This window comes from Zootoca vivipara, chromosome 2, assembly GCF_965207765.1.
Source record: "Zootoca vivipara chromosome 2, rZooViv2.hap1.1, whole genome shotgun sequence".
Lineage (NCBI taxonomy): Eukaryota > Metazoa > Chordata > Lepidosauria > Squamata > Lacertidae > Zootoca > Zootoca vivipara.
This window is the reverse complement of record NC_142584.1, coordinates 6,414,685-6,439,117: the sequence shown is the minus strand read 5'-3', so window position 1 is coordinate 6,439,117 and position 24,433 is coordinate 6,414,685. Positions and strand designations below refer to the sequence as shown.

Below are 24,433 nucleotides of genomic sequence, written 5' to 3'. Positions count from 1 at the left end.
GGTGGCAAAATGGTGTTGGTGCTGATGTTTAAAGCCCTAAACAGCCTCAGCTCAGTATACCTGAAGAAGCGTCTCCACCCACATCGTCCAGTCCGGACACTGAGGTCCAGCTCCGAGGACCTTCTGGCGGTTCCCTCCCTGCAAGATGTGAGGTTACAGAGAATCAGGCAGAGGGCCTTCTTGGTAGTGGTGCCCGCCCTGTGGAACGCACTCCCATCAGATGTCAAAGAAATAAACAACTATCTGACATTTAGAAGACATATGAAGGCCGCCCTGTTTAGGGAAGTTTTTAATGATTGATGTTCTAATGTATTTTTAATCTTTTGTTGGAAGCTGCCCAGAGTGGCTAGGGAAACCCAGCCAGATGGGTGGGGTATAGATATATTATTATTATTATTATTATTATTATTATTATTATTATTAGAGACTGGGGTATATCTTGTACCTTTTAAAGTTCTGAACCTTCTCTGGAGATGTTTCTGGGCCTTTAAGGGGTGACCACAAAGAAGAAATTCAGGAAGTGAAGCTTCCCCCCCCCTCTCCCAGCCTGAAGCTTGAGAAAAGTGTCACCTACTGAATATTAGCTTGAAATAAAGTTGTTATAAGCACATATTAGTGGTGACAGGAAGTTACTAACTATCGTGTATAATTGAAAGGGGAAGATTCATTTTTTAATATGCTTTATTGATTAAAAATAGCATATTGATACATACACACTTACATATTACACACATCTTTTTAAAAGATCACACCTAATAAGACATAAGAACATATAGTAAAAAACACACACAAAAAAACCCTTACTGAGATTGTATTCATAATAAATTTGTTCTTCAACTCAATCCTTCCAATCCTTCCCATTATACCATTTAATATCTTTCTTTTTCCACAGGTATCTTTCATATCTTTCTATTCATGTTTTATCACTTCTCTTCATTTCATATACAGTCTTTTGTTCTTTCTTTTTTACAATATATCACTCAATCTCTGCTAATATGTAGTTGTTTGTACAATAAAGTTTTAAATAAACTTTAAAAATCAACCACCTTCTGTGTATTTTTTTGTTTCGATGTTCCTCTAACTGCCCCCATCAGCTTTGCTAATTGTAAATATTCTAACATGAGTATCTGCCATTCTATAATCTCTGGAGTTGTCTCTTTCTTCCAGTTCCTCGTTATAAGGATTCTGGCTGCTGTTATGCTATATATGAACAAGGGTCTTATATCTCTTTTAATTTCAGGGGGTAATATGCCAAGCAGAAAAATCACCGGGTTTTTTTTAAATAGTACTGTAATTTTAAATAGCTTCTTAAGTTCGTCATAGATATTGTTCCAGTATTTGCTGATAATTGAGCAGTTCCTCTTTTTTACATCTCAAATATATCGATGGTTTCCCTTTATACATTTTGGCAAGTTTTTGGGAGTGAGATGCCATCTTCATAATGTTCTCTCTGAGATTATAGCACGCTGTGAATTGAATATCAGTTGTCCATAGTTTCTCCTATTGTTCCATTGTTATATTATACCCAAAATCCTGGGCCCACTTAATCATAACTGTTTTGACTTGTTCCTCTTTAGTTTCCCATTCCAACAGATAGTCATATACTAGTGAAATATTTTTCTTTTTATTAAATATTAGCTCTCTTTCAAATCTGGATGTTTCTTTTGCAATTCCCTGTTTTAGATCTATAGCTAATCTTTGGTGTAACTGAAAATATTGTAGCCAGTCTCTTTAAGAGATTTTTAATTTCTTCATATTTCTTCAATGCAGGCTTTTCCTTATCTAATTCTAATACTAATCTGTATGTTGGCCACTCCCCTTTCATGTTTTTTTTTTTTACTGCTGTGGCTTCAGTGGGTGAGGTCCACAGGGGTATTTTTGGCTCTAATGTTCCGGTATGTTTAATCCATATTTTATATAATGACTTTCTTATTATATGGCTCAAAAATCCCCTGTGGACCTTAACTTTGTTGTATATCAAGTACGCGTGCCACCCATACCTATTGTCGTGGCCCTCCAGATCTAACACATCCGTTTCTTTCAGTGTAATCCAATCCCTCATCCAAATAATTCCTGCTGTTGCGTGATATAATTCCAGATCTGGGAAAGCAAATCCTCCTCTCTCCCTTTTATCAATAATTGGTGTTTAATTCTGGGCTTCCTGCCACTCCATATAAATCTTGCTATATCTCTTTTCCACTCCTTAAAACAGTTCATTCCCCTAGTATTGGTATTGTCTGGAATAGAAAGATCATTTTAGGGAGGACATTCATCTTTACTACCGAGATCCTTCCCCATAAGGTGAGATGGAGCTTGTTCCATACTTCCATTTTTTTAAAAAAATATCCTTCCATATTTTGCTATAGTTATTCTTATATAGATGTATAAAGATGTATAAAGAACTAGCATTGCTGTGGCTCATCCCTGTGATTTTCCCCACCCTGTCCTGACCCATGATGTATCACGCCCCCTTCTCCCCCCACCCCCTGGCTCATCCCTGTGACTGGTCCCACTGTGTCCTTACCTATCCTATCCCCGCCTCCTCACAACCCCCACCCAGGCGAGTCAGTACCTTCATTCAGCCTAATCTGTAAAGGCTTCGGCCTAGTATGTAAACAGGAGCCAGGAGCTGTTGAGAGGGAAGGTTTTATAGGTGCAGTACCAGTGTAGCTGCCACTAGAGGGTGCTGGTTTGTAACCTGGTTCTTTTCCCAGCATGCACTTTAGGGTGAGTTGTGTGTTCTGGAACAGGGAGTTTTGGGGGTCTTACGTGGCCCAGGTGTGACATTTGTCTTTGCAAACTTTCTAAGATCCTTCAGACATTTGCATGGGAAGTTGTGTCTGAATTTGAACGCAATCTGCTGGTGAAGGGAACAACACACTCCTTCTGTAGAACTTCATGTGCCAACTCCAGCCATTTCCTGTCTGTTCCATCCATCCGTAAGTTTCCTTTCTCTTTCTCTTTTTGTTTTTGTTTAGATAGTTTATTTTATTGTATTGTGTTATGAAAAAAGCTTGAATAAAACATTGTTAAATGACTAAGGAATTGGTAGCCATGAAAGTTTGAAGTCCTTTTCCTGCTGCCCAGCAGTTCTCCCATTCATGACTGAGTGGCTCCAGGTGGAGGGATATAATTCTTATGTGCACTGAATATTAGAGTCTGGGAACTGATGGAGATGCAAGGTAATCTCCATACCTTTACCTTTAATCCCTCTTCCATATTTGCCACTAGTTCAATGGTCAGACAGACACTCCATTTATCATCAGATGTTGGGAGGCAATAGAATTTATTTGATTTTTATCATAATATGCTTCAACTCTCTGGATATTGTTGTGAGTTTGGTGCTGCTGCTGGTGGTGGTGAGGCTGTATGCCTGAGTCCTTTCTAATTCCTGGATACAGCAAGGAATCAATTGTTACCGTAGAATAGCTACGCTATGTGAGTTAATGAGTTAGTTAGTTAATGGCCCCTAAGGATGGATCACTATGGTAACATAGGATAGTGGCTTTGTGCCAGAGGACAAATGGATGGGACCCCCCCCCCAAAAAAAAGCTGGGGGTTGGTGAGAAGAGCAAGGACCAGAGGTATGTGAGAGAGCTGGGCTAGAAGCAGGCAGAAGCCAGAGAGTGAGGGACATGCTTAACTTTTGTTTGAATCCAACACTGTGGCTATGGTCAAAGCAAGGCCTTCTTGGGTGTTAATGCTGTGAGCCCCTCCATGATAGACTCAGGTTGCATATATGTGTAACCCATATATCATAGAGACACCACAGTCTCTACTGTGCCTCATTTAAAGGAAACCAAATCCTGGGTGAGCCCCTGGAGTCTCACAGCGCTCAGAGATTGGGGTGGAAGGCAACAATATCAGCTCATGAGACCAGGGATTAAATGGGCTAAATGTTAAGAAAATCACGTATGTTTGTTAAAAAACCAGAGGTGCAGGAGGTGGGTACTAAATCTTTAAACCGTTTGATTCCATCATAAGAGGGAGTTTAGGTAATGGTGTGATTTCCACGATACATTCCCTCCTATTAAACCTCCAATTTTTTCCCCTCTCCTCACTGAAAACAGGCCCATATAATTAGATGCTCCCCCCTGTGCTGGAGGGGGTGTCTTGACAGGGGAACATACTTCTACATGTGTTGGAACTGCAAATCTGCCAATTAATTTTTATTCATTTTCAAATTTATAGTGCATCAAAACAAAAAAAATTTTTTAAATTTTTATTTATCAATGTTAAACCAATACAAATTGTCAATACTACAATCATCTCTATTTCCCCTTTTTTCCCTCCCCTCCCTCCCCCTCCCCCCTCCCCAGACTTCCCTCAGCTCCCTTATATTATTTATTTTTACATATTGTTTCTGCATGTTTGTACATAGCGGTTCCCTAATTAAAGTAAAGGGACCCCTGACCATTAGGTCCAGTCATGACTGACTCTGGGGTTGCGGCACTCATCTCGTGTTATTGGCCGAGGGAGCTGGCACACAGCTTCCATGTCATGTGGCCAGCATGACTAAACCGCTTCTGGGGAACCAGAGCAGCACACGGCAACATCATTTACCTTCCCACTTGGAGCTGTACCTATGTATCTACTTGCACTTTGAAGTGCTTTCGAACTGCTAGGTTGGCAGGAGCTGGGACCGAGCAACGGGAGCTCACCCCGTCGCGGGGATTCAAACCGCCGACCTTCTGATCGGCAAGCCCTAAAATATGCTTATTTTACATATTTATCTTCAATTAACATTTTCTTCTTTTTTAGCAAATTTCTCATCCCTCAGCTGTCCCTTTACTAACTCCTTCAAATAGATGAACTTGGTTGACCGCAAATTTGTACCTAAGTTCTGGAGATGAGTTTTACAAAAGAATCTGAGACTGTAGGAAGACGAGTTAACATCAGGTGTCCAACGATGTTCGTAATCAATAGTTGAAGATGGCAATACATCATTAGTCTACAAAACTGTTATATTTGCTGGTTGCAGCCAGACTGACCATCTGGTAAGGATGGAGAAATATGAGACTTTCCCCTTAACATCTGGTTTAATAAATCCCTACATATTGCAATTTCAGGGGGAGAAAGACTCATTTGATACATGTTTCAAGATGCACTGCTAAACCAATGGATTATTAAAAAAAAAACTTAAAAAAACACTGGAGCAATCCCACCATAATTGATTTGATTTGGTATTAAATAAATATGAATACTCATTACTACTAGCCCTCTTTGCTTCCATGAAAATAAAATTCCAATTTTCCTTGATCAATCTTGGGATTGAACCTTTCTGTCTTTCAAAGTAATATCTAATTATGAATTGGGGAACTATAATAGTAAGTTGCCTCTTGGTTCTTTACTTTGTTGTATTGTATGTTTTGATTATTCTATAGTCACTTTTTTAAAACAACAACAACCCTATACTGCTTGAGCTGGTTTAGGCCAAATCCAGCCCATTACGAAGTCAGTGATGGTGGTTGGCAAGTAAGAGGCAGGAAGGTAGAAGAGCTTTGCATCCCAGCCTGCAGAGTAGCGAGTGCGAGGGGAGCAGGATGTCAGGGCATGTTCTATGCAGTCGGTGACCAGGTGAAGGTTGTCGCTGCCAGTCTTGAAGATAGTTTCGCCTACTTTGCGACCTGTTTGTGAGAAATATGAAGCAAAAGAAACATTATCCCTGCAACAGCGTAGGAGGCAACCAGAATCTTTTGGAAGCTGAAGGTATAGATTAGCTATATAAAATGATGTACCACTGGTATCTAACTCCGGTGAAATTATTTAGACTGTATAAAGGTGCTGGAAATGTTTGTTGCAAGTGTAAAAAATATGAACACCCATTTTGTCAGGCTTGGTGGACTTGTAAAAATGCCAAGAAATATTGGATTCAAATACATACATTGATGCAGAATATTGTAAAGTTTAACATTCATTTGACGCCAGATGAATGCTAGGAATAGTGGATAGACAATTAGAAAAAGACTATGGCACATTATTTCAATACATGATCACAGTGGCAATACTTTTCTATGCACAAAGATTGAAAGCTTCATCATTATCTACCATGAGGGAATAGATGTTAAAAAATATTGGATTTAGCTGAGATGGTAAAGTTGACATGTTTAATCTCTAATCATTGTCAGTATTTATTAAAGATTGGAAACTCCTTATATACTTTTTTGCATGAAAAGGAAAATGAATTTATGATATCTGGGTTTGAGGATTAATGGAAATATTGGTTTATAGAAAGTGGAATCATTGGGTGTTATCTTGGAGTGGATGTTTTGAATAATTTTCTATATATAGCTGACAGACAAAGAATTCTCTTTTTTCTTTTTCTTCCTTTTTTCTTTTCCTTTTCCTCCTTTTGATTTGTGTTTCTAATTAAATTAGTTTTTATCATTGATAACAAGATATTTGATATTAACCTTTGTATATTTTCTTTCAAAGTTTAATAAAATTTAATGAAAATTTAAAATTTAAAATAAAAGTTTAATGAAATTTAATGAAAAAGGAAATTTAAGTCAGGGATGGCTCAACCTGTCAATTTTAGATTCTATTTCTCATTTCCCTAACCTTTAAGTTCAGTTCTCCATATTTCAGTTGGTGCTTTTTAACCACAAATTTTTACCAGCATTTTAGTGCTAATTTCTCTTAATATTTTATATGCAATTTCCCACAATATACACATTATTGCAAGCAATCTTCTCTAACACAGAGTATTCTTGTATACTAGCTTCACTTTTGATACATACTTCCTACTAATGTATTGTTATAGATATAGGTAAGCCCTAGAAATTAATAAATACCAGGGTTTTTTTAATTGGGATATGGATTGGAATGCCTCTTGGCATGACTTTTGGGGGGGGGGGAGCAAAGTTGTTGAGAGGGGCAGGCACCAGGCTTTTGTAACAGTATGTAATTTTGTACACATTATTGCTTGGGGAAAGCACATTACTAAATTTACATGAGTCTGAATTTTGGTTCATGTGTTGTTTCGTTGGTTCATGTGTTGTTTTGTTAAGTGTGAACTAGGTAACATCTGCTGGAGGTGTAAGGATGAAGTAGGCACTTTCATACACATATGGTGGTGCTGTAGGGAAATTAAGAAGTTCTGGGACGAAATATACAAAGAATTAAAAAAAATAGTTAAATACTCCTTTAAAAAAGAACCCGAAATTTTTCTTTTGAGCATGCTGAGCGAGGAGATCAAAGCAAAAGACAGGTGTGTGCTGATGCATGCAACAGCGGGCAGACTCCTAGTTGCCAGAAATTGGAAAAGTGAAAAAATACCAAGTAAAGAAGAGTGGCTGATCAAATTAATAAATTATCAAAATCTAGCAATTAAGGTAGGTTTATCTAAAGGTTTAAGTGAAGAGAAAGCAGGAGAAGACTGAAAACCACTCAAACTATACTTACAGAAACAAGTGGAAAAGGTGAAACCTATAGCGGAATTATGAGGGGTACAAATAGGACCAAGGAAATTAAAGAAAGAACCAAGTCAGATAAGTGTATGCAGAACATCAGAGAAATTTAAATCAGAATATAGGAGAGGTTGGAAGTCACGATAGGGTGGAGGGGGGTGAAGGGGGTGGGATAACAGATTTTAGTATTGCGTAATTTGAAATATCTTTTCAAATCTTTTTAAACATGATCCTTTTTTTCCTCTATTATAAATTTACCAATCTAAATATGGATTCAGATACGGATTGTTTGATATGTCATTTTATGATAAGTTATGTTATATCAGGTTATGTTATGTTATATTAAGATTTGAGTTCAATTTTTCTATTAATGTTTAGTTTGTTTGTCTGTTTGTTTAGTCTTCTTTTTACTTTATTTATCTATTCTTTTTTCCATTATATTTGTATGTTCTTTTTTTTCCTCTGTTATTGCTGTTGTATATGTCTTATTTTAAAATCTCAATAAAGATAATATTTTATATATATAAAAAAGTGTGAACTAGGTAGCTTTGCATTGAAATGCAAACCAAACTGACTTTCTCCCCCATGTCTACTCACATTGCTCAAAGTACTGCTGCCCATAGCATTCCTTGAGGTCAGAAGGTAACCGGCTCCATAAAGGTTCGTAGGACTCACGTGATTTTGACAGCATGGCTGTCCTGAAAGTACCTGGTTCAACAACGCTGACTTTGACTCCAAAATGATGGACCTCTCTTCTGAATGGGGGGAGGAAAAGTCAAGAAACATCATTTCCTACGGAAGTCTAAAAAACAGTGGATTGTTTGACTGCTAGGAAAGATCTCAGGCATGCTAAACAAATTAGGCGCCTGGGATCCTGGGGGAACAGGGCTGTCGGCCTGGCAGAGGGCAGTCAGCCAAGCGGGGGGGTGCTGCAGCCTTGCGAGAGGGAGGGGGCCCTCAGCAGGAGCAAACGGGGTCTGCGCCAGGGTCGCCCAGCCACCCAGGCTGCCCTCTGCCTGCCTTCTTAGCTGGTTGTTCTACTCCAGTGATGGGCAACCTTTTGACCTTGGTGTGTCAAAATTCGCCAAAAAACTGAGCTTAACTCGGGTGGTGTGTCACTTCAAGAAAAAAAACCATAATTTTGCGATATTTATAGTTTAAAAAACAAAACTGTATAATTGTAATATATAACTGTATTTAATAAACCAAAATCTATTTGACCAAACCAAACCAAAAACCGCTTATTTATCACAAAGTGCCCAGAGTTGTTGAGCTTTTTGGGGGGAGCTGCTAACCAAAGTTTTGGAGGTTTTTTTGGGGGGGTGCAAAAACTGCTGAGCTTTTGGGGGGTGAAAGAGAAGAGAAATAAATGACAAATAATACCTTCGCTGGAACTAACATGCAACACCGACATAGTTTGCCAAAGTGCCAAAAAACCAGCACAGAACAGGTTAAAAAACGAATGCTGTTACACCCAATCATAATCTGCCAAAGCGCCAGAAAAAACAGCACAGAAAGGGTTATAAAACCAATCTCTGGCTACTAGCAACAGCGGAGACAAGCTGTAACAGAGACAATCTGGAGGAGCGGGAGAACAAATGGGGGAAAACAACAACAGCGTGAATGGGCCGATGGGGCGCGTGCCAGCAGTGAGGGCTCTGCATGTCACGTCTGACACGCGTGTCATAGGTTCACCATCACTGTTCTACTCTCTCATCTTTCCTTTCTCCTGGCATGTGCCTGAGTGCTGCACACCTTGGCCATGTGCCAATTAGGGCGTGTTATTTTGGGGCGGAAGCTTAATGTTTGCAAATTTCTTCAGTGAAGGGTCTTAAAAGTATGCGTTTGGGTGTGGGAAATTCAAATCTGCTGTTACTGTTTTGATTTGGCAACAGTTAGCACATCAGCTGCTCTCAGCAAATCATAGAATTTTTATTTTGCCTTCTGAAAATGTCAGGTAATGAGTGCTTAATAATAATAATAATAATAATAATAATAATAATAATAATAATATAACTGCAAGTCCTTGGCAATCATTTTTAATGATTTCTGTGCAATTTCACACCAAGCAAAACTAAATTGTATCAATTTAAGCAAAATATATTTTGAATTCCCAAGTCATGTTACAACTTTTTAGCACCCCCTTTTTTGGAATTTGAAAGGTGAACATGTCCTAATTGTGCCAAGATCTCTGGCAGGGACCCTGCAGCCCCTTGATGTCCCTGTGTGGATTCCAGCAGAAACAACAAAGTGGTGCAGGCAGTAGTAGTGGCGGAGGAGGAGGCAGCTGGCCCTTCTGTAACCCAGCCTGCCCCTTCTGGTGCCCCACCCCCAGGTGATCTACTGTTCTAAAGATGCTGTCATGCCTCAAAACACCACCAACCATCTTTGAGTACCAGCCACAATTTCTCCGTCCACCCTCACCAAATGGCCGGGAGGTAGTTGGCTGGGTGGTTTGGCACCTGTGCTCCCACGGCTGCATCCTCATCTGGGGGTCTGCGGGGTGGGGGTGGGCTGGCGGAGGTGATCGGTTCTCATAGATCAGTGATGGCGAACCTATGGCACGCGTGTCAGACATGACATGCAGAGCCCTCACTGCTGGCACGCGCCCCATCGGCCTATTCACGCTGTTGTTGTTGTTTTCCCCCCATATGTTCTCCCGCTCCTCCTCACGCTACAGCTTGTCTCCGCTGTTAAAACCCGGATCCCTTTTTGTTGTTGTTGTTGCTGGTGGCCAGAGGTTTGTTTTTTAACCCTTTCTGTGCTGTTTTTTCTGGCGCTATGGCAGATGATTGGGTGTAACAGCGTTCGTTTTTTAACCCATTCTGTGATGGGGTTTTTGGCGCTTTGGCAGACTATGTCGGTGCTGTGTGTTAATTCCAGCGAATGGTTTATTCGTCATTTATTTCTGTTCTCTTTTCCACCAAAAAAGCGCAGCAGCTTTGGGGCATCCCCCCAAAAAAAGAAAGCAACTTTTGGACCCCCCCCCCAAAAAAACCTCCCAAACTTTGGTCAGCAGCTCCCCCCAAAAAGCTAAACAACTCTGGGCACTTTGTGATAAATAAGGTTTTTTTTTGTTTGGTTAGGTTAAATAATTGGTTTTTGGTTTATTAAATACAGTTATATATTACAATTATACATTTTTGTTATTTAAACTATAAATATCACGAAATTATGGTGTTTTTTCTCCAAGTGACACACCACCCGAGTTATGCTCGGTTTTTTGGCGAATTTTGACACACCAAGCTCAAAAGGTTGCCCATCACTATCATAGATGGTGGAGCAAATTCAATCAGATCTGTGGAGTCCACCCACCCACCCTCTCCCTCACTTCTCATATCAGGCTTGCATTTTGAAAAAAAACTTATTTCCCCCCAGACCTGGAGATGAGGAAATGTATTTCAGACCCAGTGTGGGCATAGCATGAGCCTGGGTCCTTTTCTCTCAAACAGTGCAAAGTCTGCTTTTTGATCTGTAATTCAAGGTTCAGCCCTTGACAACAACCTTATTTCCCACCAACTGTTTTTTATTCCCTACACCTGGAGGAACACCATGTCACTAAACCAAACCAAAAAGTGAGCTACAGAGCTTGTTTTTACCTCAGGGTGTCAGAGAAGGCTTCTCCACCATACTTTGATGGGGCGTAACCGCCTCCAAAGCATGACAGTCGTCCATGCACACTGGAGATGTTGACCACCCTCCCTCTGGCTCTTCTCACCAGGGGCAGCATGTGTAGCGTCACGTCAATCATCCCAAGAAGGTTGACATTGATCACCTTTGCAAAGTCATCTTTGGTCAGCCATTCACAGGGACCTGCTGGGACACATATTCCCGCATTGTTCACCAAGCCCCAGAGCCCTGTGCAAGAAGAGACAGTTATTATTTCCCAAAGGAAATGAATTGAAATGATATACTGTATAGTGAATTTTTAAAATAACTTTTCTAAAGAAACCAGAAGCTTTTTTATTAGGAATTGTAGGTACCAAGATCCCAAAAGAACAGAAAAGACTTTATGTATGCAACGACAGCTAGGGACGTAGTGAGGTGCCATGACACCCGGGGCGGCAAATTGCCATGCACCCGGGGGGGGGCGCGGCGTCACTATATAACAACGCATGCATGTTACGTAACGATGCATGCGTCGTTACATGGCAGGGTATAGCCGCCCCCCTGCGCCTCCAAAGCCGTGCACCTCCAGCTACAAACTCCAGGTAGAAAGCCCGCTCAGTGTGGCGGGCTTTCTACCCAGAGTTTGTAGCTGGAGGCGCACGGATTTGGAGGTGCGGGGGGCAGTGATACTCTGCCACGTAACGACACATGTGCAGCATCCTGCTGCGCATGCGTGTTACGTAGCGGGGTATCACCGCCCCCCGGCGACTCCAATCCGTGCAGTGCGGCAGGAGGGTGCCACTTGGCGCCCCCACCCCCACGACTCCCAAGCCGAGCCTCCAGCCAAGTGACACCTCCCCCCCAGAGTGGAACCCGGGGCGTACCGCCCCCATCGCCCCCCATTGCGACGCCCCTGACGACAGCTGCACGGATGTTACTTGCCCATAGATGGAATGAAGACAAAGTCCTTACCAGAGAAGAATGGCAAACTAAGCTGTTGGACTATGCCAAAAGGGCAAAACTGACCTGAAAGCTCAGGAACCAAGAAGACCAAAACTTTAATAAAGAATGGGACAAATTTACAATTGACTTGAGAGACCGCTGTAAGCAGATGAAAACATTAGCAGGACTGCAATAACACTTGTAATGTAGAAATTATCATGGATAAAATGGAGAGACATAAAATTTGGATGGGGAAATAATATGCAGCTTGATAACAGGACCCATGGAGGGGAAGATGGGAAGTCTGAAAATTCAGAGAAATCTCTGAAAGTGGATATGTATTTGGTATTGTTATAATCTTGTAAAAATCAAATAAAAATTATTTCAAAAGAAGAAGAAGAAGAAGAAGAAGAAGAAGAAGAAGAAGAAGAAGAAGAAGAAGAAGAAGAAGAAGAAGAAGAAGAAGAAACAGTTTTTGTTCCAGGTTCCCACCTAGCATAACATTTGGACTTATGCTAGTTTTTGGAAGTGTGGATGTAGTATTATTCTTGTGGTCTATATTTTTGTTGATATGTATTCTAGGATTTGTTAAAGTTGCAAAACAATGAAGCACGGGGTGGAGCAAGGGAGAAATTTCTGGAACAACATTGGGATATCAGCTCCACCCAAGGCATGAAGAATAACAGCAACCACCGGGGGGGGGGACATAACATATTACAAGGACTGGATACAGTGAGTGGGATTACGAGGAAGATGGCGCTGGGGCATGTCGCTTCTGAGTCTCGGCTGCATGAGTAGGAGCTTTTTCTTCAAACTACAGTGGTACCTCTACTTACAAATTGAATGCGTTCTGAACACACATTTGTAAGTCGAAAAAAATTGTAAGTCGAATCCCATAGGAATGCATTGGGAGAAAATATTTGTAAGTCGAAGCAACCCTATCTAAAAATTCGTAAGTAGAAAAAATCCTATCTAAACCGCATCCAAGATGGCGGACGGAGCTCCATTCGTAAGTAGAAATATTCGTAAGTAGAGTTATTTGTAAGTAGAGGTACCACTGTACCTTGATAAAAAGGCTTAATCTAGACAGAAAACTGCTAACTTTTATCAGCAAAGGATTCCTGGAGTGCCTGGAAGGGCCTACAAATCTCTCTCTCCCCCTGAAGTAATTCAAAACAATTTTGAACTCCCCTCTCCCAGCAACACCAACAAAGCCCTTAAAACTGGGGATAGGATAAAGTAGCTCTAACTGAGCATGGTATTAATAAGAAAATGTTGCAAAGAAATGGGCATATCTTCCATACAACCAGCAACAACCCCCCCCCCAAAAAAAAGAAAAGCAGGCCAAAATCTCAAGTTACTTCCAACCTAAGACCGTAGAAGCAAATAATCCAGGAAAATACCCTGCTCATGAATGGTCTGTGGAACATATCCGGTATGGAAAAGAGGGGGAAACAAACGACAGAGGAGGGGGAGTGGACCTAGCAACTGAATTAAAACAAGCTATAAGCTAAACAGGGGCTTATAGCAAGCTTGGAACAGGAGAGTTTCCTGGAAAACCTAGAAACCAGGTTAAATGAGCCCCCTACACCTTCTCCATCTGGAGAGACATTGAGGGATGCTGACTGAATCAGATGAATGGCTAAACAGCTCAAGATTACAGCACCTGGACAACTTTATCCTTTATTTATCTGGGATACTTGATGAGCTACTCAAAAGCCATTTCTCACAGTTAAGCAAAGAACTCAAGCTAATTAAAAAATTTCCTATCGGAAAGCCTGAATCTGTGACTACCCTAACTGAATTAATCAAGAGCCAAGCGGCTGTTCCCCCCCGAAGTGACACCCAGTCATAAGATAACGGTGGGGAATCCAAGCCGGGACCCGACCTCAAAAAAACAAGCAGAAATAAATCAGTACAAGAGGGAGGGCCCCCAGCTTCTAAAAAGCCAGCACTAAAGACATAGCTGCCGAGTTTTCCCCTTTCTCGCGAGGAAGCCTATTCAGCATAAGGGAAAATCCCTTAAAATAAGGGATAACTTGGCAGCTATGACTAAAGAGAAAATGTCCAATGCAAAATAAGAAAAAGCCCAAAAACATCAAATTGAGAGGACGAAAGGGAACCTTGAGTGGCAGTGGGGGGGGGGGAATGAATTTCCAAAAGCTTTTCAAGCTGCTGGAGAAATTAACATCAAAGAAATCGGCCCCCTTTTCCCAGAAGAAAATCGCAAATTCACATGAACTACCTAAACACGCTGAGGAAAAGCACCACGCCCTACCAGAACCCAGTGGAGAATCGGCAAATCCGTTGGAAGCTTCAGTTCCCAAGCAGGCACCCCTGCTGAAGGCGCCTCAAGGAAAGCTTGGCCATCGCAACACACCAGAAAAGGCTTAAGATAAAACACCACAGACATGCTGGAAGCTAAAACTGAATAAACACAAACTGGTCCTTTCAATTCTACCCTTGAAAAGATGCCTTCCATCCTATGCCAAGAGAAAAGAAAACATTCCTGAAAAAATTAACACAGTCACCAGAGGCCTCATGACAGCAAAAAAACATCATTGATATGAAATTTCTCCCTTACGACACGGCCGTAAACCGAGCTATACTGACTTTTAAGGATGGATATTAAACGGATCCTGTCAAACAAAGACAATTTCCTGAGGGCAGGTTTGCTAGTGCATCGCTTCTTCGAAAATACTGAAGACCCTCTTCCGCTTTTTGGAGCCCTCAGGCCAGGCAGACCAAAAATCAAAACCTACTCTACAAAAGCCAACAGCGGTGGAAATGGCAAGCCACCGCCCTATGAAGCGGGCATTCCCAAACAGGTAGGAACGCGGAATAAAATCTCATCACCATCAAATAAGCTAGTAAAGGACTTCCCCATCAAGGAAGAACATCCCCTAACCAACCACTTCGAGCAGATCCAATGTACCCAGGATGCTCTAATCCCAGGGTCCCCAACTAAGGCCCGGAGGCCAGATGCGGCACAATTGCCTTCTCAATCCGGCCCGCGGATGGCCTAGGAATCAGCATGTTTTTACATGAGTAGAAGGTGTCCTTTTATTTAAAATGCATCTCTGGTTTATTTGTGGGGCCTGCCTGGTGTTTTTACAGGAGTAGAATGTGTCCTTTTATTTAAAATGCATCTCTGGGTTATTTGTGGGGCATAGGAATTCATTCATATATTTTTTTCAAAATATAGTCCGGCCCCCAACAAGTTCTGAGGGACGGTGGACCGGCCCCCTGCTGAAAAAGTTTGCTGACCCCTGCTCTAATTGAAAGACTCTCGAACATAAGGAAGTTCCTACAACTCCTAGCCCAGCCCCCTCCTTTGGAATTTAATTATACCAACCACAAATCAAAGCCCTCAACAAATGAAGACATGTCTATTTCTGTCTCCTTCCGCGCCTCCTCCAATACCACAACCCAAAATACAACAAATCGAACTAGTGGTGCCAGCGCCAGGAATCGGTCCAATTTTCATGGACTGCCTGGGCACCCTGGAAGCTATCCACACAGAGGATTGAAATCAGGAGTCAGCGGGCGGCTGCCCGGATGGACACACTAATACCCTCAATTCAGTCCCTCCCCATAAAGGCTCTTCCATATCATCACAATCTGGCACAATTAAGACAAACTACAAGGTTCAGAGGAGTCAGCGGCAGAAAACAGCTGAGAGAACCAGAAACAAAAAACCCCAAGAAAAAACTACTGCCTTAAACATCCTCTCCTGGAACGTAGCCGGCTGGGCCAGATGCATATCCCACTCTACCGATATTCCGTTATTCTACCGTCAAAACTTCAATATTATCGCCCTCCAGGAGACGTGGGCAGCTGAAAAATCCATCGTTGTTTTTCCCCAAAAAATTTTTATTGCTTTTATGAAAACAAATATATAAACAACAAATAACACAACAAAAAGAAAAAAGAAAACACAACATTACAAACGAAAACAAGAACATATAAAAGAAAATATACTTTTCACAATTGTTCATCCTTTCTAATCATTTTGGGGTGACTTCCTCATATCCCCCCATACTGTGTTTCACTGTATTTCAACTTTAGCAATTTCTACTTCCTAACTTTTTAAACATATTTTAAACTTATCTATACTTATTTTAAATCTAACCATTAACTATCTTTCTTTCATATTATCCTTAATCTTAAAATAATCTCTAAAACTACAACATTATATGCATTTCCAAATCCATTTCAAACCAATTAATATTGCAATATTTCTTCAAATAATCTTTAAATTTCTTCCAATCTTCTTTCACTGACTTTTCTCCCTGGTCACGGAGTCTCCCGGTCAATTCAGCTAATTCCATATAGTCCATCATTTTCATCTGCCATTATTCCACCGTTGGTATTTCTTGTGTCTTCCACTTCTTTGCTGCCAACCTAGCAGTTCGAAAGCACGTCAAAGTGCAAGTAGATAAATAGGAACCGCTACAGCGGGAAGGTAAACGGCGTTTCCATGTGCTGCTCTGGTTTGCCAGAAGCGGCTTTGTCATGCTGGCCACATGACCTGGAAGCTATACGCCGGCTCCCTCGGCCAATAATGCGAGATGAGCGCGCAACCCCAGAGTCGGTCACGACTGGACCTAATGGTCAGGGGGCCCTTTACCTTTACCTTTACCACTTCTTTGCTATCAAAATTCTTGCTGCTGTTGTGGCGTATAAAAAGAATGTAACATCTTTTAACTTAATGGACTTTTTCCGCAACCTTTCCCACTCCTCCACCATTATATTATGCCCCACATCCTTTGCCCAGTCAAGACTGGACTCATATGTCAGGACTGTTATGTATTAGTGTATATAGTTTCCCCTCAGGTCCTCAGGTCCTTGTCAGTTGTTTTAGGAGGGAACTTTAGGAGGGAACTTTCAATTATGCTTGATACATTGTTTGAGCCAGCCTCTATAAAAGCAGGCCGGCTCAGCAATGCAGTTCAGTTCTGTTCTGGCTTCCGAATAAAGAGCTTCTTGAAGAACCGCTGTGTTGTCTACCCACTATTTAATAAGGACACTGCAAGCAGATTTCCTGGGAGCAAAGGTCCTGCTGGTGGGTGACCTAAATGCAATGTTAGGGCCGGATGACTCCAGCTTAGAAATTAAATGCAGGCACAAAATTGGATACCCGGATGCCTCCAGCCCAGAAATTTCCCAACTACCAAGGCAGTCAAAGGACCAACACTCAAATTTCACTGGAGAATTTCTTCAAATTCTCCCGACAGCTAAGTCTCCATATCCTAAATGGGTTTACCAGAGGTGACATCCCCGGGGAATTCACATACATGTCTGGGGCAAAAACCAGCACAATCGATTACATGCTGGCAGATAAAGAACTATTACCAAAAATAGAAAATTTAAAAGTACTTCCATTCATCGAGTCACCCTTTCTCAGGACAATATACCCCGCTGAGACCTGGCTGCAGAGTCAAATGGACCTTAGCCCTTGGCTCCAAATTGAAGGAGATCCTAACCCCTGAAAAACTTTGCACAATCTTAAATGGTTCCAGGGTGATTCCCAAGCCTGAGGACCCAATCACAGTGTATGAGAGCCTACTCCAAGAATTAAAACCGCATTTATTCAACACCTCAGGGGGAAAAGCCCAACAAACCACCACTATCAAATAAACCCTGGTTCGACCACACCTGCCTGGAAGCTAAGAGAGCCCTACAAAATACATACAAAGCTGCCCTGATAGCCGAAAAGGCGGACAGACAGCAAGCCTACCATGCTGTCCGCACCCAACAAAAAAAAAGAGTACAAAAAGCTAATAATTCAACAAAAGAACACGTACAGCAGAAAATGCTGGGCGGAATTAATCAGTGCGGCAAAATCCGAAGACCAAACATTATTTTGGAAACTGGTGGCCTCCGGCACCCACAAAACTAACTCTCCCCTAACCTCACAAATTCCACCAAATCTCTAGGTATCATTTTTCCAATCTCTGTATGAGGACGTTGAACCCCCACCCCAGATCCATAAAACAGAACAACTGGCAAAATGGCCCCCAGTTTCAGTAACCGAAGTGAAAGCCTATATCAACCAACTGAAAACGGCCAAAGCCCCGGGCCTAGATGGCATTACGCCAGAAATAATTAAAGCACAAGCAGACTGGTGGGCACCTTTTCTAGCCGCCCTCTTTACACACATGGATGACACTGGCCGCATCCCCAGGGAATGGGGAACAGCCATAATAGTTCCATTCTTCAAAAAGGGTAACAGAAGGGACCCAGCGAACTACAGGCCAATCAGCCTATTAAGCGTGACCAGTAAGCTCTACGCAAATCACCTACTTAACAAGTTTAAAGATTGGTTAGAGATGGAAGAGAAGAATCCTTGGAAAAGACCCTGATGTTGGGAAAGATTGAGGGCACTAGGAGAAGGGGACGACAGAGGACGAGATGGTTGGACAGTGTTCTCGAAGCTACGAACATGAGTTTGACCAAACTGCGGGAGGCAGTGGAAGACAGGAATGCCTGGCGTGCTATGGTCTATGGGGTCACGAAGAGTCGGACACGACTAAACGACTAAACAACATCTGTGCTTTTAGAATCAGGTTGATCAGTGGACATTATCAGATAGGAACATTTATCTTCGTACAAAATGAAGTTTCATTGTGCGACTTCACAGAACAAGCTGCTGTCAAAGGCACAAAGGAATTTCAGATTAGTTGGCAATCCTAGCAGCTCTTGATAGAGGTTGAATTAAGGTGATCCCATGGCATTCCTTCCCTAAGTTTACTAAGTATGTTTACTTGTGCTTTATCTGGTAACTTAGTAAAGTTACTCAGCAAATCTTCTTCTTCTGGGACTGTCCAGTCTATTGCATTGAGGGCGAAGCTGTTATTTGATGCTACAGTCGCATAGTTTGGGAGCTTGGATTTTTCTTGCGTCGTTTCCCAGGTTGCTGGCTGCGGTTTCTCCCATCTACTGGGTTCTTCCACGGGAGTAGGGCAGATGTCGGCTTCTGGTGGAATGGCCTTGTTCATCTTGTCCTGTCTTTTAGATACAATCAATGGTCTGAGTGATATATCTTCAAAGTGTTGACGCGGAATAATTCCTTTCTGGGCTAAATGAGCCTTTTCCCTTAAGATTTTGGTTGGGGTTCTATGGCTACCAAATCTTAGAAGAACTTTTTTGGAATATCCATCGTTAGTGAGCCCCTTGATTGCTTTTAAGTCAATGCTTCCACCCTCAAGGCCTAGGAGCAGATTTAGATGATGTCTGGCCCAGAAGGTTGACTCCCAGTAAGGTAGGGGCCCTCTATATGGAAAAATGTGGAGAACAATCTCACATGGCCTCAGTATCAGGTTGAATGAGTGAGGGGGGGCTTCCTCTGGTTTTTAGCTGATTTAGAGGTGTAAATTTGTTTTTGTTCTGTTTATCTCCGGGGCTTGTTAAGGATGGCAAAAAGGGAGTGAGTCGCCTCCTTTCGTCTGGATTATCCAGCTTCTTGGAGATGTTTTGTAATTGTTCAAAGATTTTTTGAACTGTTTGAGCGGTCAATAGGCAGCATTCCTCCAGCAGCTCCACATTTCTATCAATTAGTATTTGTGCCTCGATTATGGGAGTAGTAGCCTTGTCCTTCTCATTTATTCCTAGGGATATCTCTTCAACTGTTTTTCCATGCGAAGAGTTGAGGAAGGTTTTGGGAGGAGATATGTGCTGTTTTTGAGGTAGCAGGTAATTATCTAGATTACTCTGTTTGAGATCCGGGGACTTTGAGTCAGTTTCCATATCAGGACACCTGGGTCTTTTAGCTCTTCTCATTGCTAGATCTTCTTAAATCAATGAGATCAGACTTCTAAATAGAGTGATAGTGATAAAGTTCTGAAGTCGCAATCTCATTCAATTCTCATTCAGTCCTGGCTGGGCTGCTGCAAAAAGGAGTTTAAAACCGGGTCTGATTAGAGCACTCCTTTGAAGTATTTTTTCTTCCTCTTCTCAGTTTGTTAAAATAACTGAGAGGTTTGGGGGTCCACGAAGTTAGAGGTGGTGGGAGAAATTTATGGGTTTATGGATTTGTAGTTTTGAGGGTTAAGAGCCTTAAATTTTGGAAGTTAGAAGTCCATTAAAAGTCCTTAAAGATACTCGGAATAAGTTTATCGTGAGGAGTCAACAGGAAACCAGGAGGGAGTGCCTTAATGCCCGGGAGGGAATGTCTGAGAGGCGGAGGCTGTTTGACTTCGTTAAAACTTCATTAACTTCATTAAATCCTGGCACTGAGGTGGATAAGATAAGATGTTCAAAAGTACAACGAAGTGGTAAAAGGAAATATAAACCAAAAGAAGGATGAGAGCCAGCAACAAAGGCATTTAGTTTAAAAGATTTCTTCGAGCTCCGATAAGAGCGTCTTAACTCAGTGCCATCTTTGAGAGTAATCTTTGAGAGTATAGATTTTGAATTACTGGTTCTAATACGAATCCTATGCCTGGACCTGTTTTAATGCTCTCTTTTATATTTTTAGCTCAATGTGTCGAGCCTATTTTGGGCTATTTTATGCTTCACATATATCCGCATATTAGATTTTTGGCGCTGGCACCTAAACCTTCGCATCATTGTCTTAGGGTAATTTAAATGCTATTACGCCAACAATACCACCTTGTATTATGTTTCGTTGCTTGTCTCTGGCATTTTTGTATTGTTTTATTTTGCTATGGCTGTATGCTAACGCAATAAAGATTTGATTGATTGATTGATTCTAATACAAAAATCTATACTCTTTCAATACCTGTCAAGTCAAACTTAACACCAAAGGTCACCTTTCATCAGATATTCCAAACTCGAAAGGGGTAAAACAAGGGTGTATTCTTGCCCCCTTTCTATTTAATTTATTTTTATCAGACTTGCCAGATCACCTTCAAAAAATAGAATCACATGCCCCCAAACTTAATCAGAAACCAGTTCCTCTCTTATTATACGCAGATGATGCTGTCTTACTATCACTAACGAGCTTGGGTCTGAAACGTCTTATATCTTCTCTGATCCTTTACTGCGAATCTAACAAACTCTCTATAAATTATGAGAAGACAAAAAATTTGGTCTTCTCGAATGGTTGGAAATTAGAGAAATGGAAAATAAGAGGGCAAGAAATCCAACAAGTGAAAATCTATAGGTACCTGGGAATTTTATTCCAGAGCAATTTAGGGTGGGCAAATCATCGTACAAATGCCATAAAACAGGCAAAGTGTACCTCATCAGCAGTTGCCCATTTTTATTATCAGAAAGGTAATCAGTTTATTCCTGCGGCCAACCAGATATTTCAAACAAAAGTGCTATCCCAGATATTCTATGGAATCCCGCTATGGGTCCAAGCATATAACAGTGACTTTAAAAAGATTCACTCCAGCTTTCTGAGACATATTCTTGGACTCCCAACTGTTATCAAATATGAAACAATGTGTGCAGAAATAGGCAAACACACAATGGAATATTGGGCTTGGACCACCTCAATTAAATACTGATTACGCTGCCATTTTTGCTGCTCCCAATCAAGTCTGCTCGCTGATTTGCTCAAGGACTCCTATAAATCAAGGTGGTATCAGTACCTTGAAAAAAAGATTGAATCTATAGGCATCGAGTTGGAGCCCTTGTACAATTCTAGCGAGCAATGCATTTTCCATAATATCCTAACTAGACTAAAGGACAAAATATTGTGGCAGCTGTAAACAAAATTTGCTCCCCTATATTCTATGATTTAAATATCCTAGATAGCAGAGCCAATTACGTCACTAAGTTAATAATCCCAGCCCAACGTAGGGCTTTTATGTTGGCCCGTCTAAATGTTTTTCCCTCGGCATTTGTCAGGGCAAGATATCAAAACATTCCTAGAAACAAGAGATTCTGCAGATGTTCTATGAATGTCCCAGACACTGTAGAGCATAATCTACATAAATATATACAATCAGTCTATGTAGCCAACTGCTGCCTTTTTATATATATATTTCAAGGCTCTTATATGTGATTTTCTCTTTTATGGCTTTATCTGTAAAATACCTAATAAAGGTTTGATAAGTAGGTATAAGGAATTCCTTCCCCATTGCCTTACTGATTTTAGTTGTTTCTAATACTTTTTTAAATGGTTGTACTTTTTTCTTTTTGATATACCGTCTTTCCCACATTTTAAGACACCGTCTTATCACTTTTTTTCCTCAAAAAAACACTGGGTGGCTTATTTTCAGGGAATGTCTTACCGGTATTTTTATTACATCAGGAGCAGTGCCCCTCTTGCTCCCTGTCTCCCTGCGGGGCAGGACTCTTGACTGAAAGAAAATGACGGGCAACAGCCACCACCAAGCTCCATGAGAGGGAGTCTGAGGGAAGGGAGGTGTGTGCATCGCTGGCCCAGCCCTCTCTCCCCGGCCCTGGGATGTTCGTGAGGGAGGGAAGGAGCTCCTCCGAAGGGCTGCTCTCTCTCTCTCCCCTCCCAGGTGGGGACTCACTTAATAGCAATCTGCTACACTGGAGCTTCTTAAATTTAAACCAGTACAGTATAATGGAATCTATCTGTGTGATGCAGTCGTAGCAGTAGCCTATACTAAAGCAAATAAGGATCTCTACCAGCCAGCCAACTGCCCAAGACTTAAGAGCGAAAGTTCCAACAATGTAGCACTTTGTAGCACTGATAGCAAAGAGGCTACCGGCTGAGATACTGTAGAAAACAAAGAAGCCAGCTGAGCAGCAATTAAGATGGTAAATGGTAGCAATTAAGTAGCAATTGAGCCAGCAGAAAGCGGGGTGAGATAATCTGCTGGTCCTAACAACCTGTCCGTGTTTCTCTTACCCACAAAATGTTAACTTTTGTGTAGGGTGTAGGGCAGTGTTTAGCAGCTCCTAAACAGCGAGAAGGGGAAAGTCCTTAATCCCCAAGGCAAGGACTGCGCCACCGGCAGCGATCCCGGTACCGGTACAAATCCTTAAAGGGGAAGCTCTACAGACAAGCAATGGAAAGAAAAAAGAATCCTCACTTTTTAAAAGGCTATTAAAAGGTGGAAAGGTGGGGGGAAGCGAGAGGTGGGCTGTGTGTGTGTGAGAGAGAGAGAGAGAGAGGCGGGGGGGGGGGAGAGAGAGAGACGCGCACACAGAGTCTCTCCCTAAAGGGGAAGGCAGCGTCTTCAATCGCCCCTCTTTTTTCCCTCGTGCTTTCATCTTCTCCCCACCGCAAATGCCACTTTTCTCCTCTTCACCAAGCAAGCAGAGCTCACACAGCCTAGCTAAAAAAATATTTTGGAATCCTTTTACAGGTATTTTTAAAAATGCTTACAGAAACAGGAGGGGGAATCACGAGGCTGCAGGAACGGCTCTACGGTGCATTTTTACAAGCTTTTAAAAGAAATACGTGTCTTTGGAGCGACAGTAAAATGGGGAGAGATTTTTATGGGGGAGAGTTGGCTGGCGGGAGGGGGGAAGGGTCTATCACTATGTCTTATTTTCGGGTTATGGCTTATATCGCGCAACTGCTTAGAAATCCTGCTATGTCTTATATTATGGCTACTTCTTAAAAAGGGGGAAACACAGTATTGGGAGTCACCTTGGCCACATTTTGTGGGAAAGTGGAATAAAGATAAGCAGATGATGATACAGATAATGCCTGGCCTGATCCAGAGCATGGAAACAACACAATGAAAAGCTACCTTTGTTCCCCACTTGTTCTTTCACCCACTCCGTCGCTGCCGCAATGCTCTCTGTACTGGTGACATCCAGAACAGTGGTTTTCAAGCGCTCTGAGGTGACCTTCTCCAGCTGCTCTGTCCCCTTCTGTGTGGTACAGGTTGCCAACACCCGCAGACCCCGGGCATCCAGCTGCTTGGCAAGGTGGTTCCCAAAGCCAGAGGAACAGCCAGTGATGAGGACGTATTTCTCCGTCAGGTTCTCCACCATCTGTCTCTCCTGGTACCATCGGCGAAGGAAGTAAAGCCCCAGCAGGGCAGCCAGGTAGAGCCACATGGCTGAAACCTGCAGGGAAGAAGCTTGCAAGAGTGAGGGCACAAACACCCCTGGCAGGACTTGGAGGAGGATGTTTCTAATTCCTGCTCCACCAAGAAGTTCACTGGAAGACCTTTTATGTTGCCACTGCTCTATTTAGCCTCCCTTGCAGAGTTGTTGAGGGGAATGAGAATTTTTGCATGATGCAATGAGCTGCTTGGAGCAGAGGCAAGCTAAAAGAAGTATCAATAATAGCTCCAGCTAGCTGCTTATTATCTGAACATGTTAAGAAAGTGGAACATTATTTTCCTATCTACATCTCTAAACATAAGCAACACTGAGCTGAAATATTGTGCAAGTACCTTATTTTGCCATCACTGCCATCACATATTGTACTTGCTCAAGATTTCATCTCCATTTTGTTTTTGTTTTTTTGTTTTTTCAAGTTTTCAGTTTTAAAATAGATGCAAAATTCTGTACATCTTCAGGGGAAAAAACATAATTTGACTACCCCCCTCCCCTTCTGTTTCATCTTC

General features: G+C 41.8%; 1 protein-coding gene across 1 annotated transcript; it reads right to left on the bottom strand.

Annotated features, from left to right (window-relative positions):
- Positions 1-4,317: 4,317 nt before the first annotated feature.
- Positions 4,318-24,161, bottom strand: LOC118077241 (17-beta-hydroxysteroid dehydrogenase type 6). Its single transcript, XM_035100760.3, has 4 exons — positions 23,606-24,161; positions 11,009-11,267; positions 8,007-8,164; positions 4,318-5,627 (listed from the first exon to the last, which is right to left on the bottom strand). Exons 1-4 carry the CDS (start codon positions 23,916-23,918, stop codon positions 5,410-5,412), a joined length of 948 nt encoding a protein of 315 aa, XP_034956651.2. The 5' UTR covers positions 23,919-24,161; the 3' UTR covers positions 4,318-5,409.
- Between the last annotated feature and the right edge of the window lie 272 nt (positions 24,162-24,433).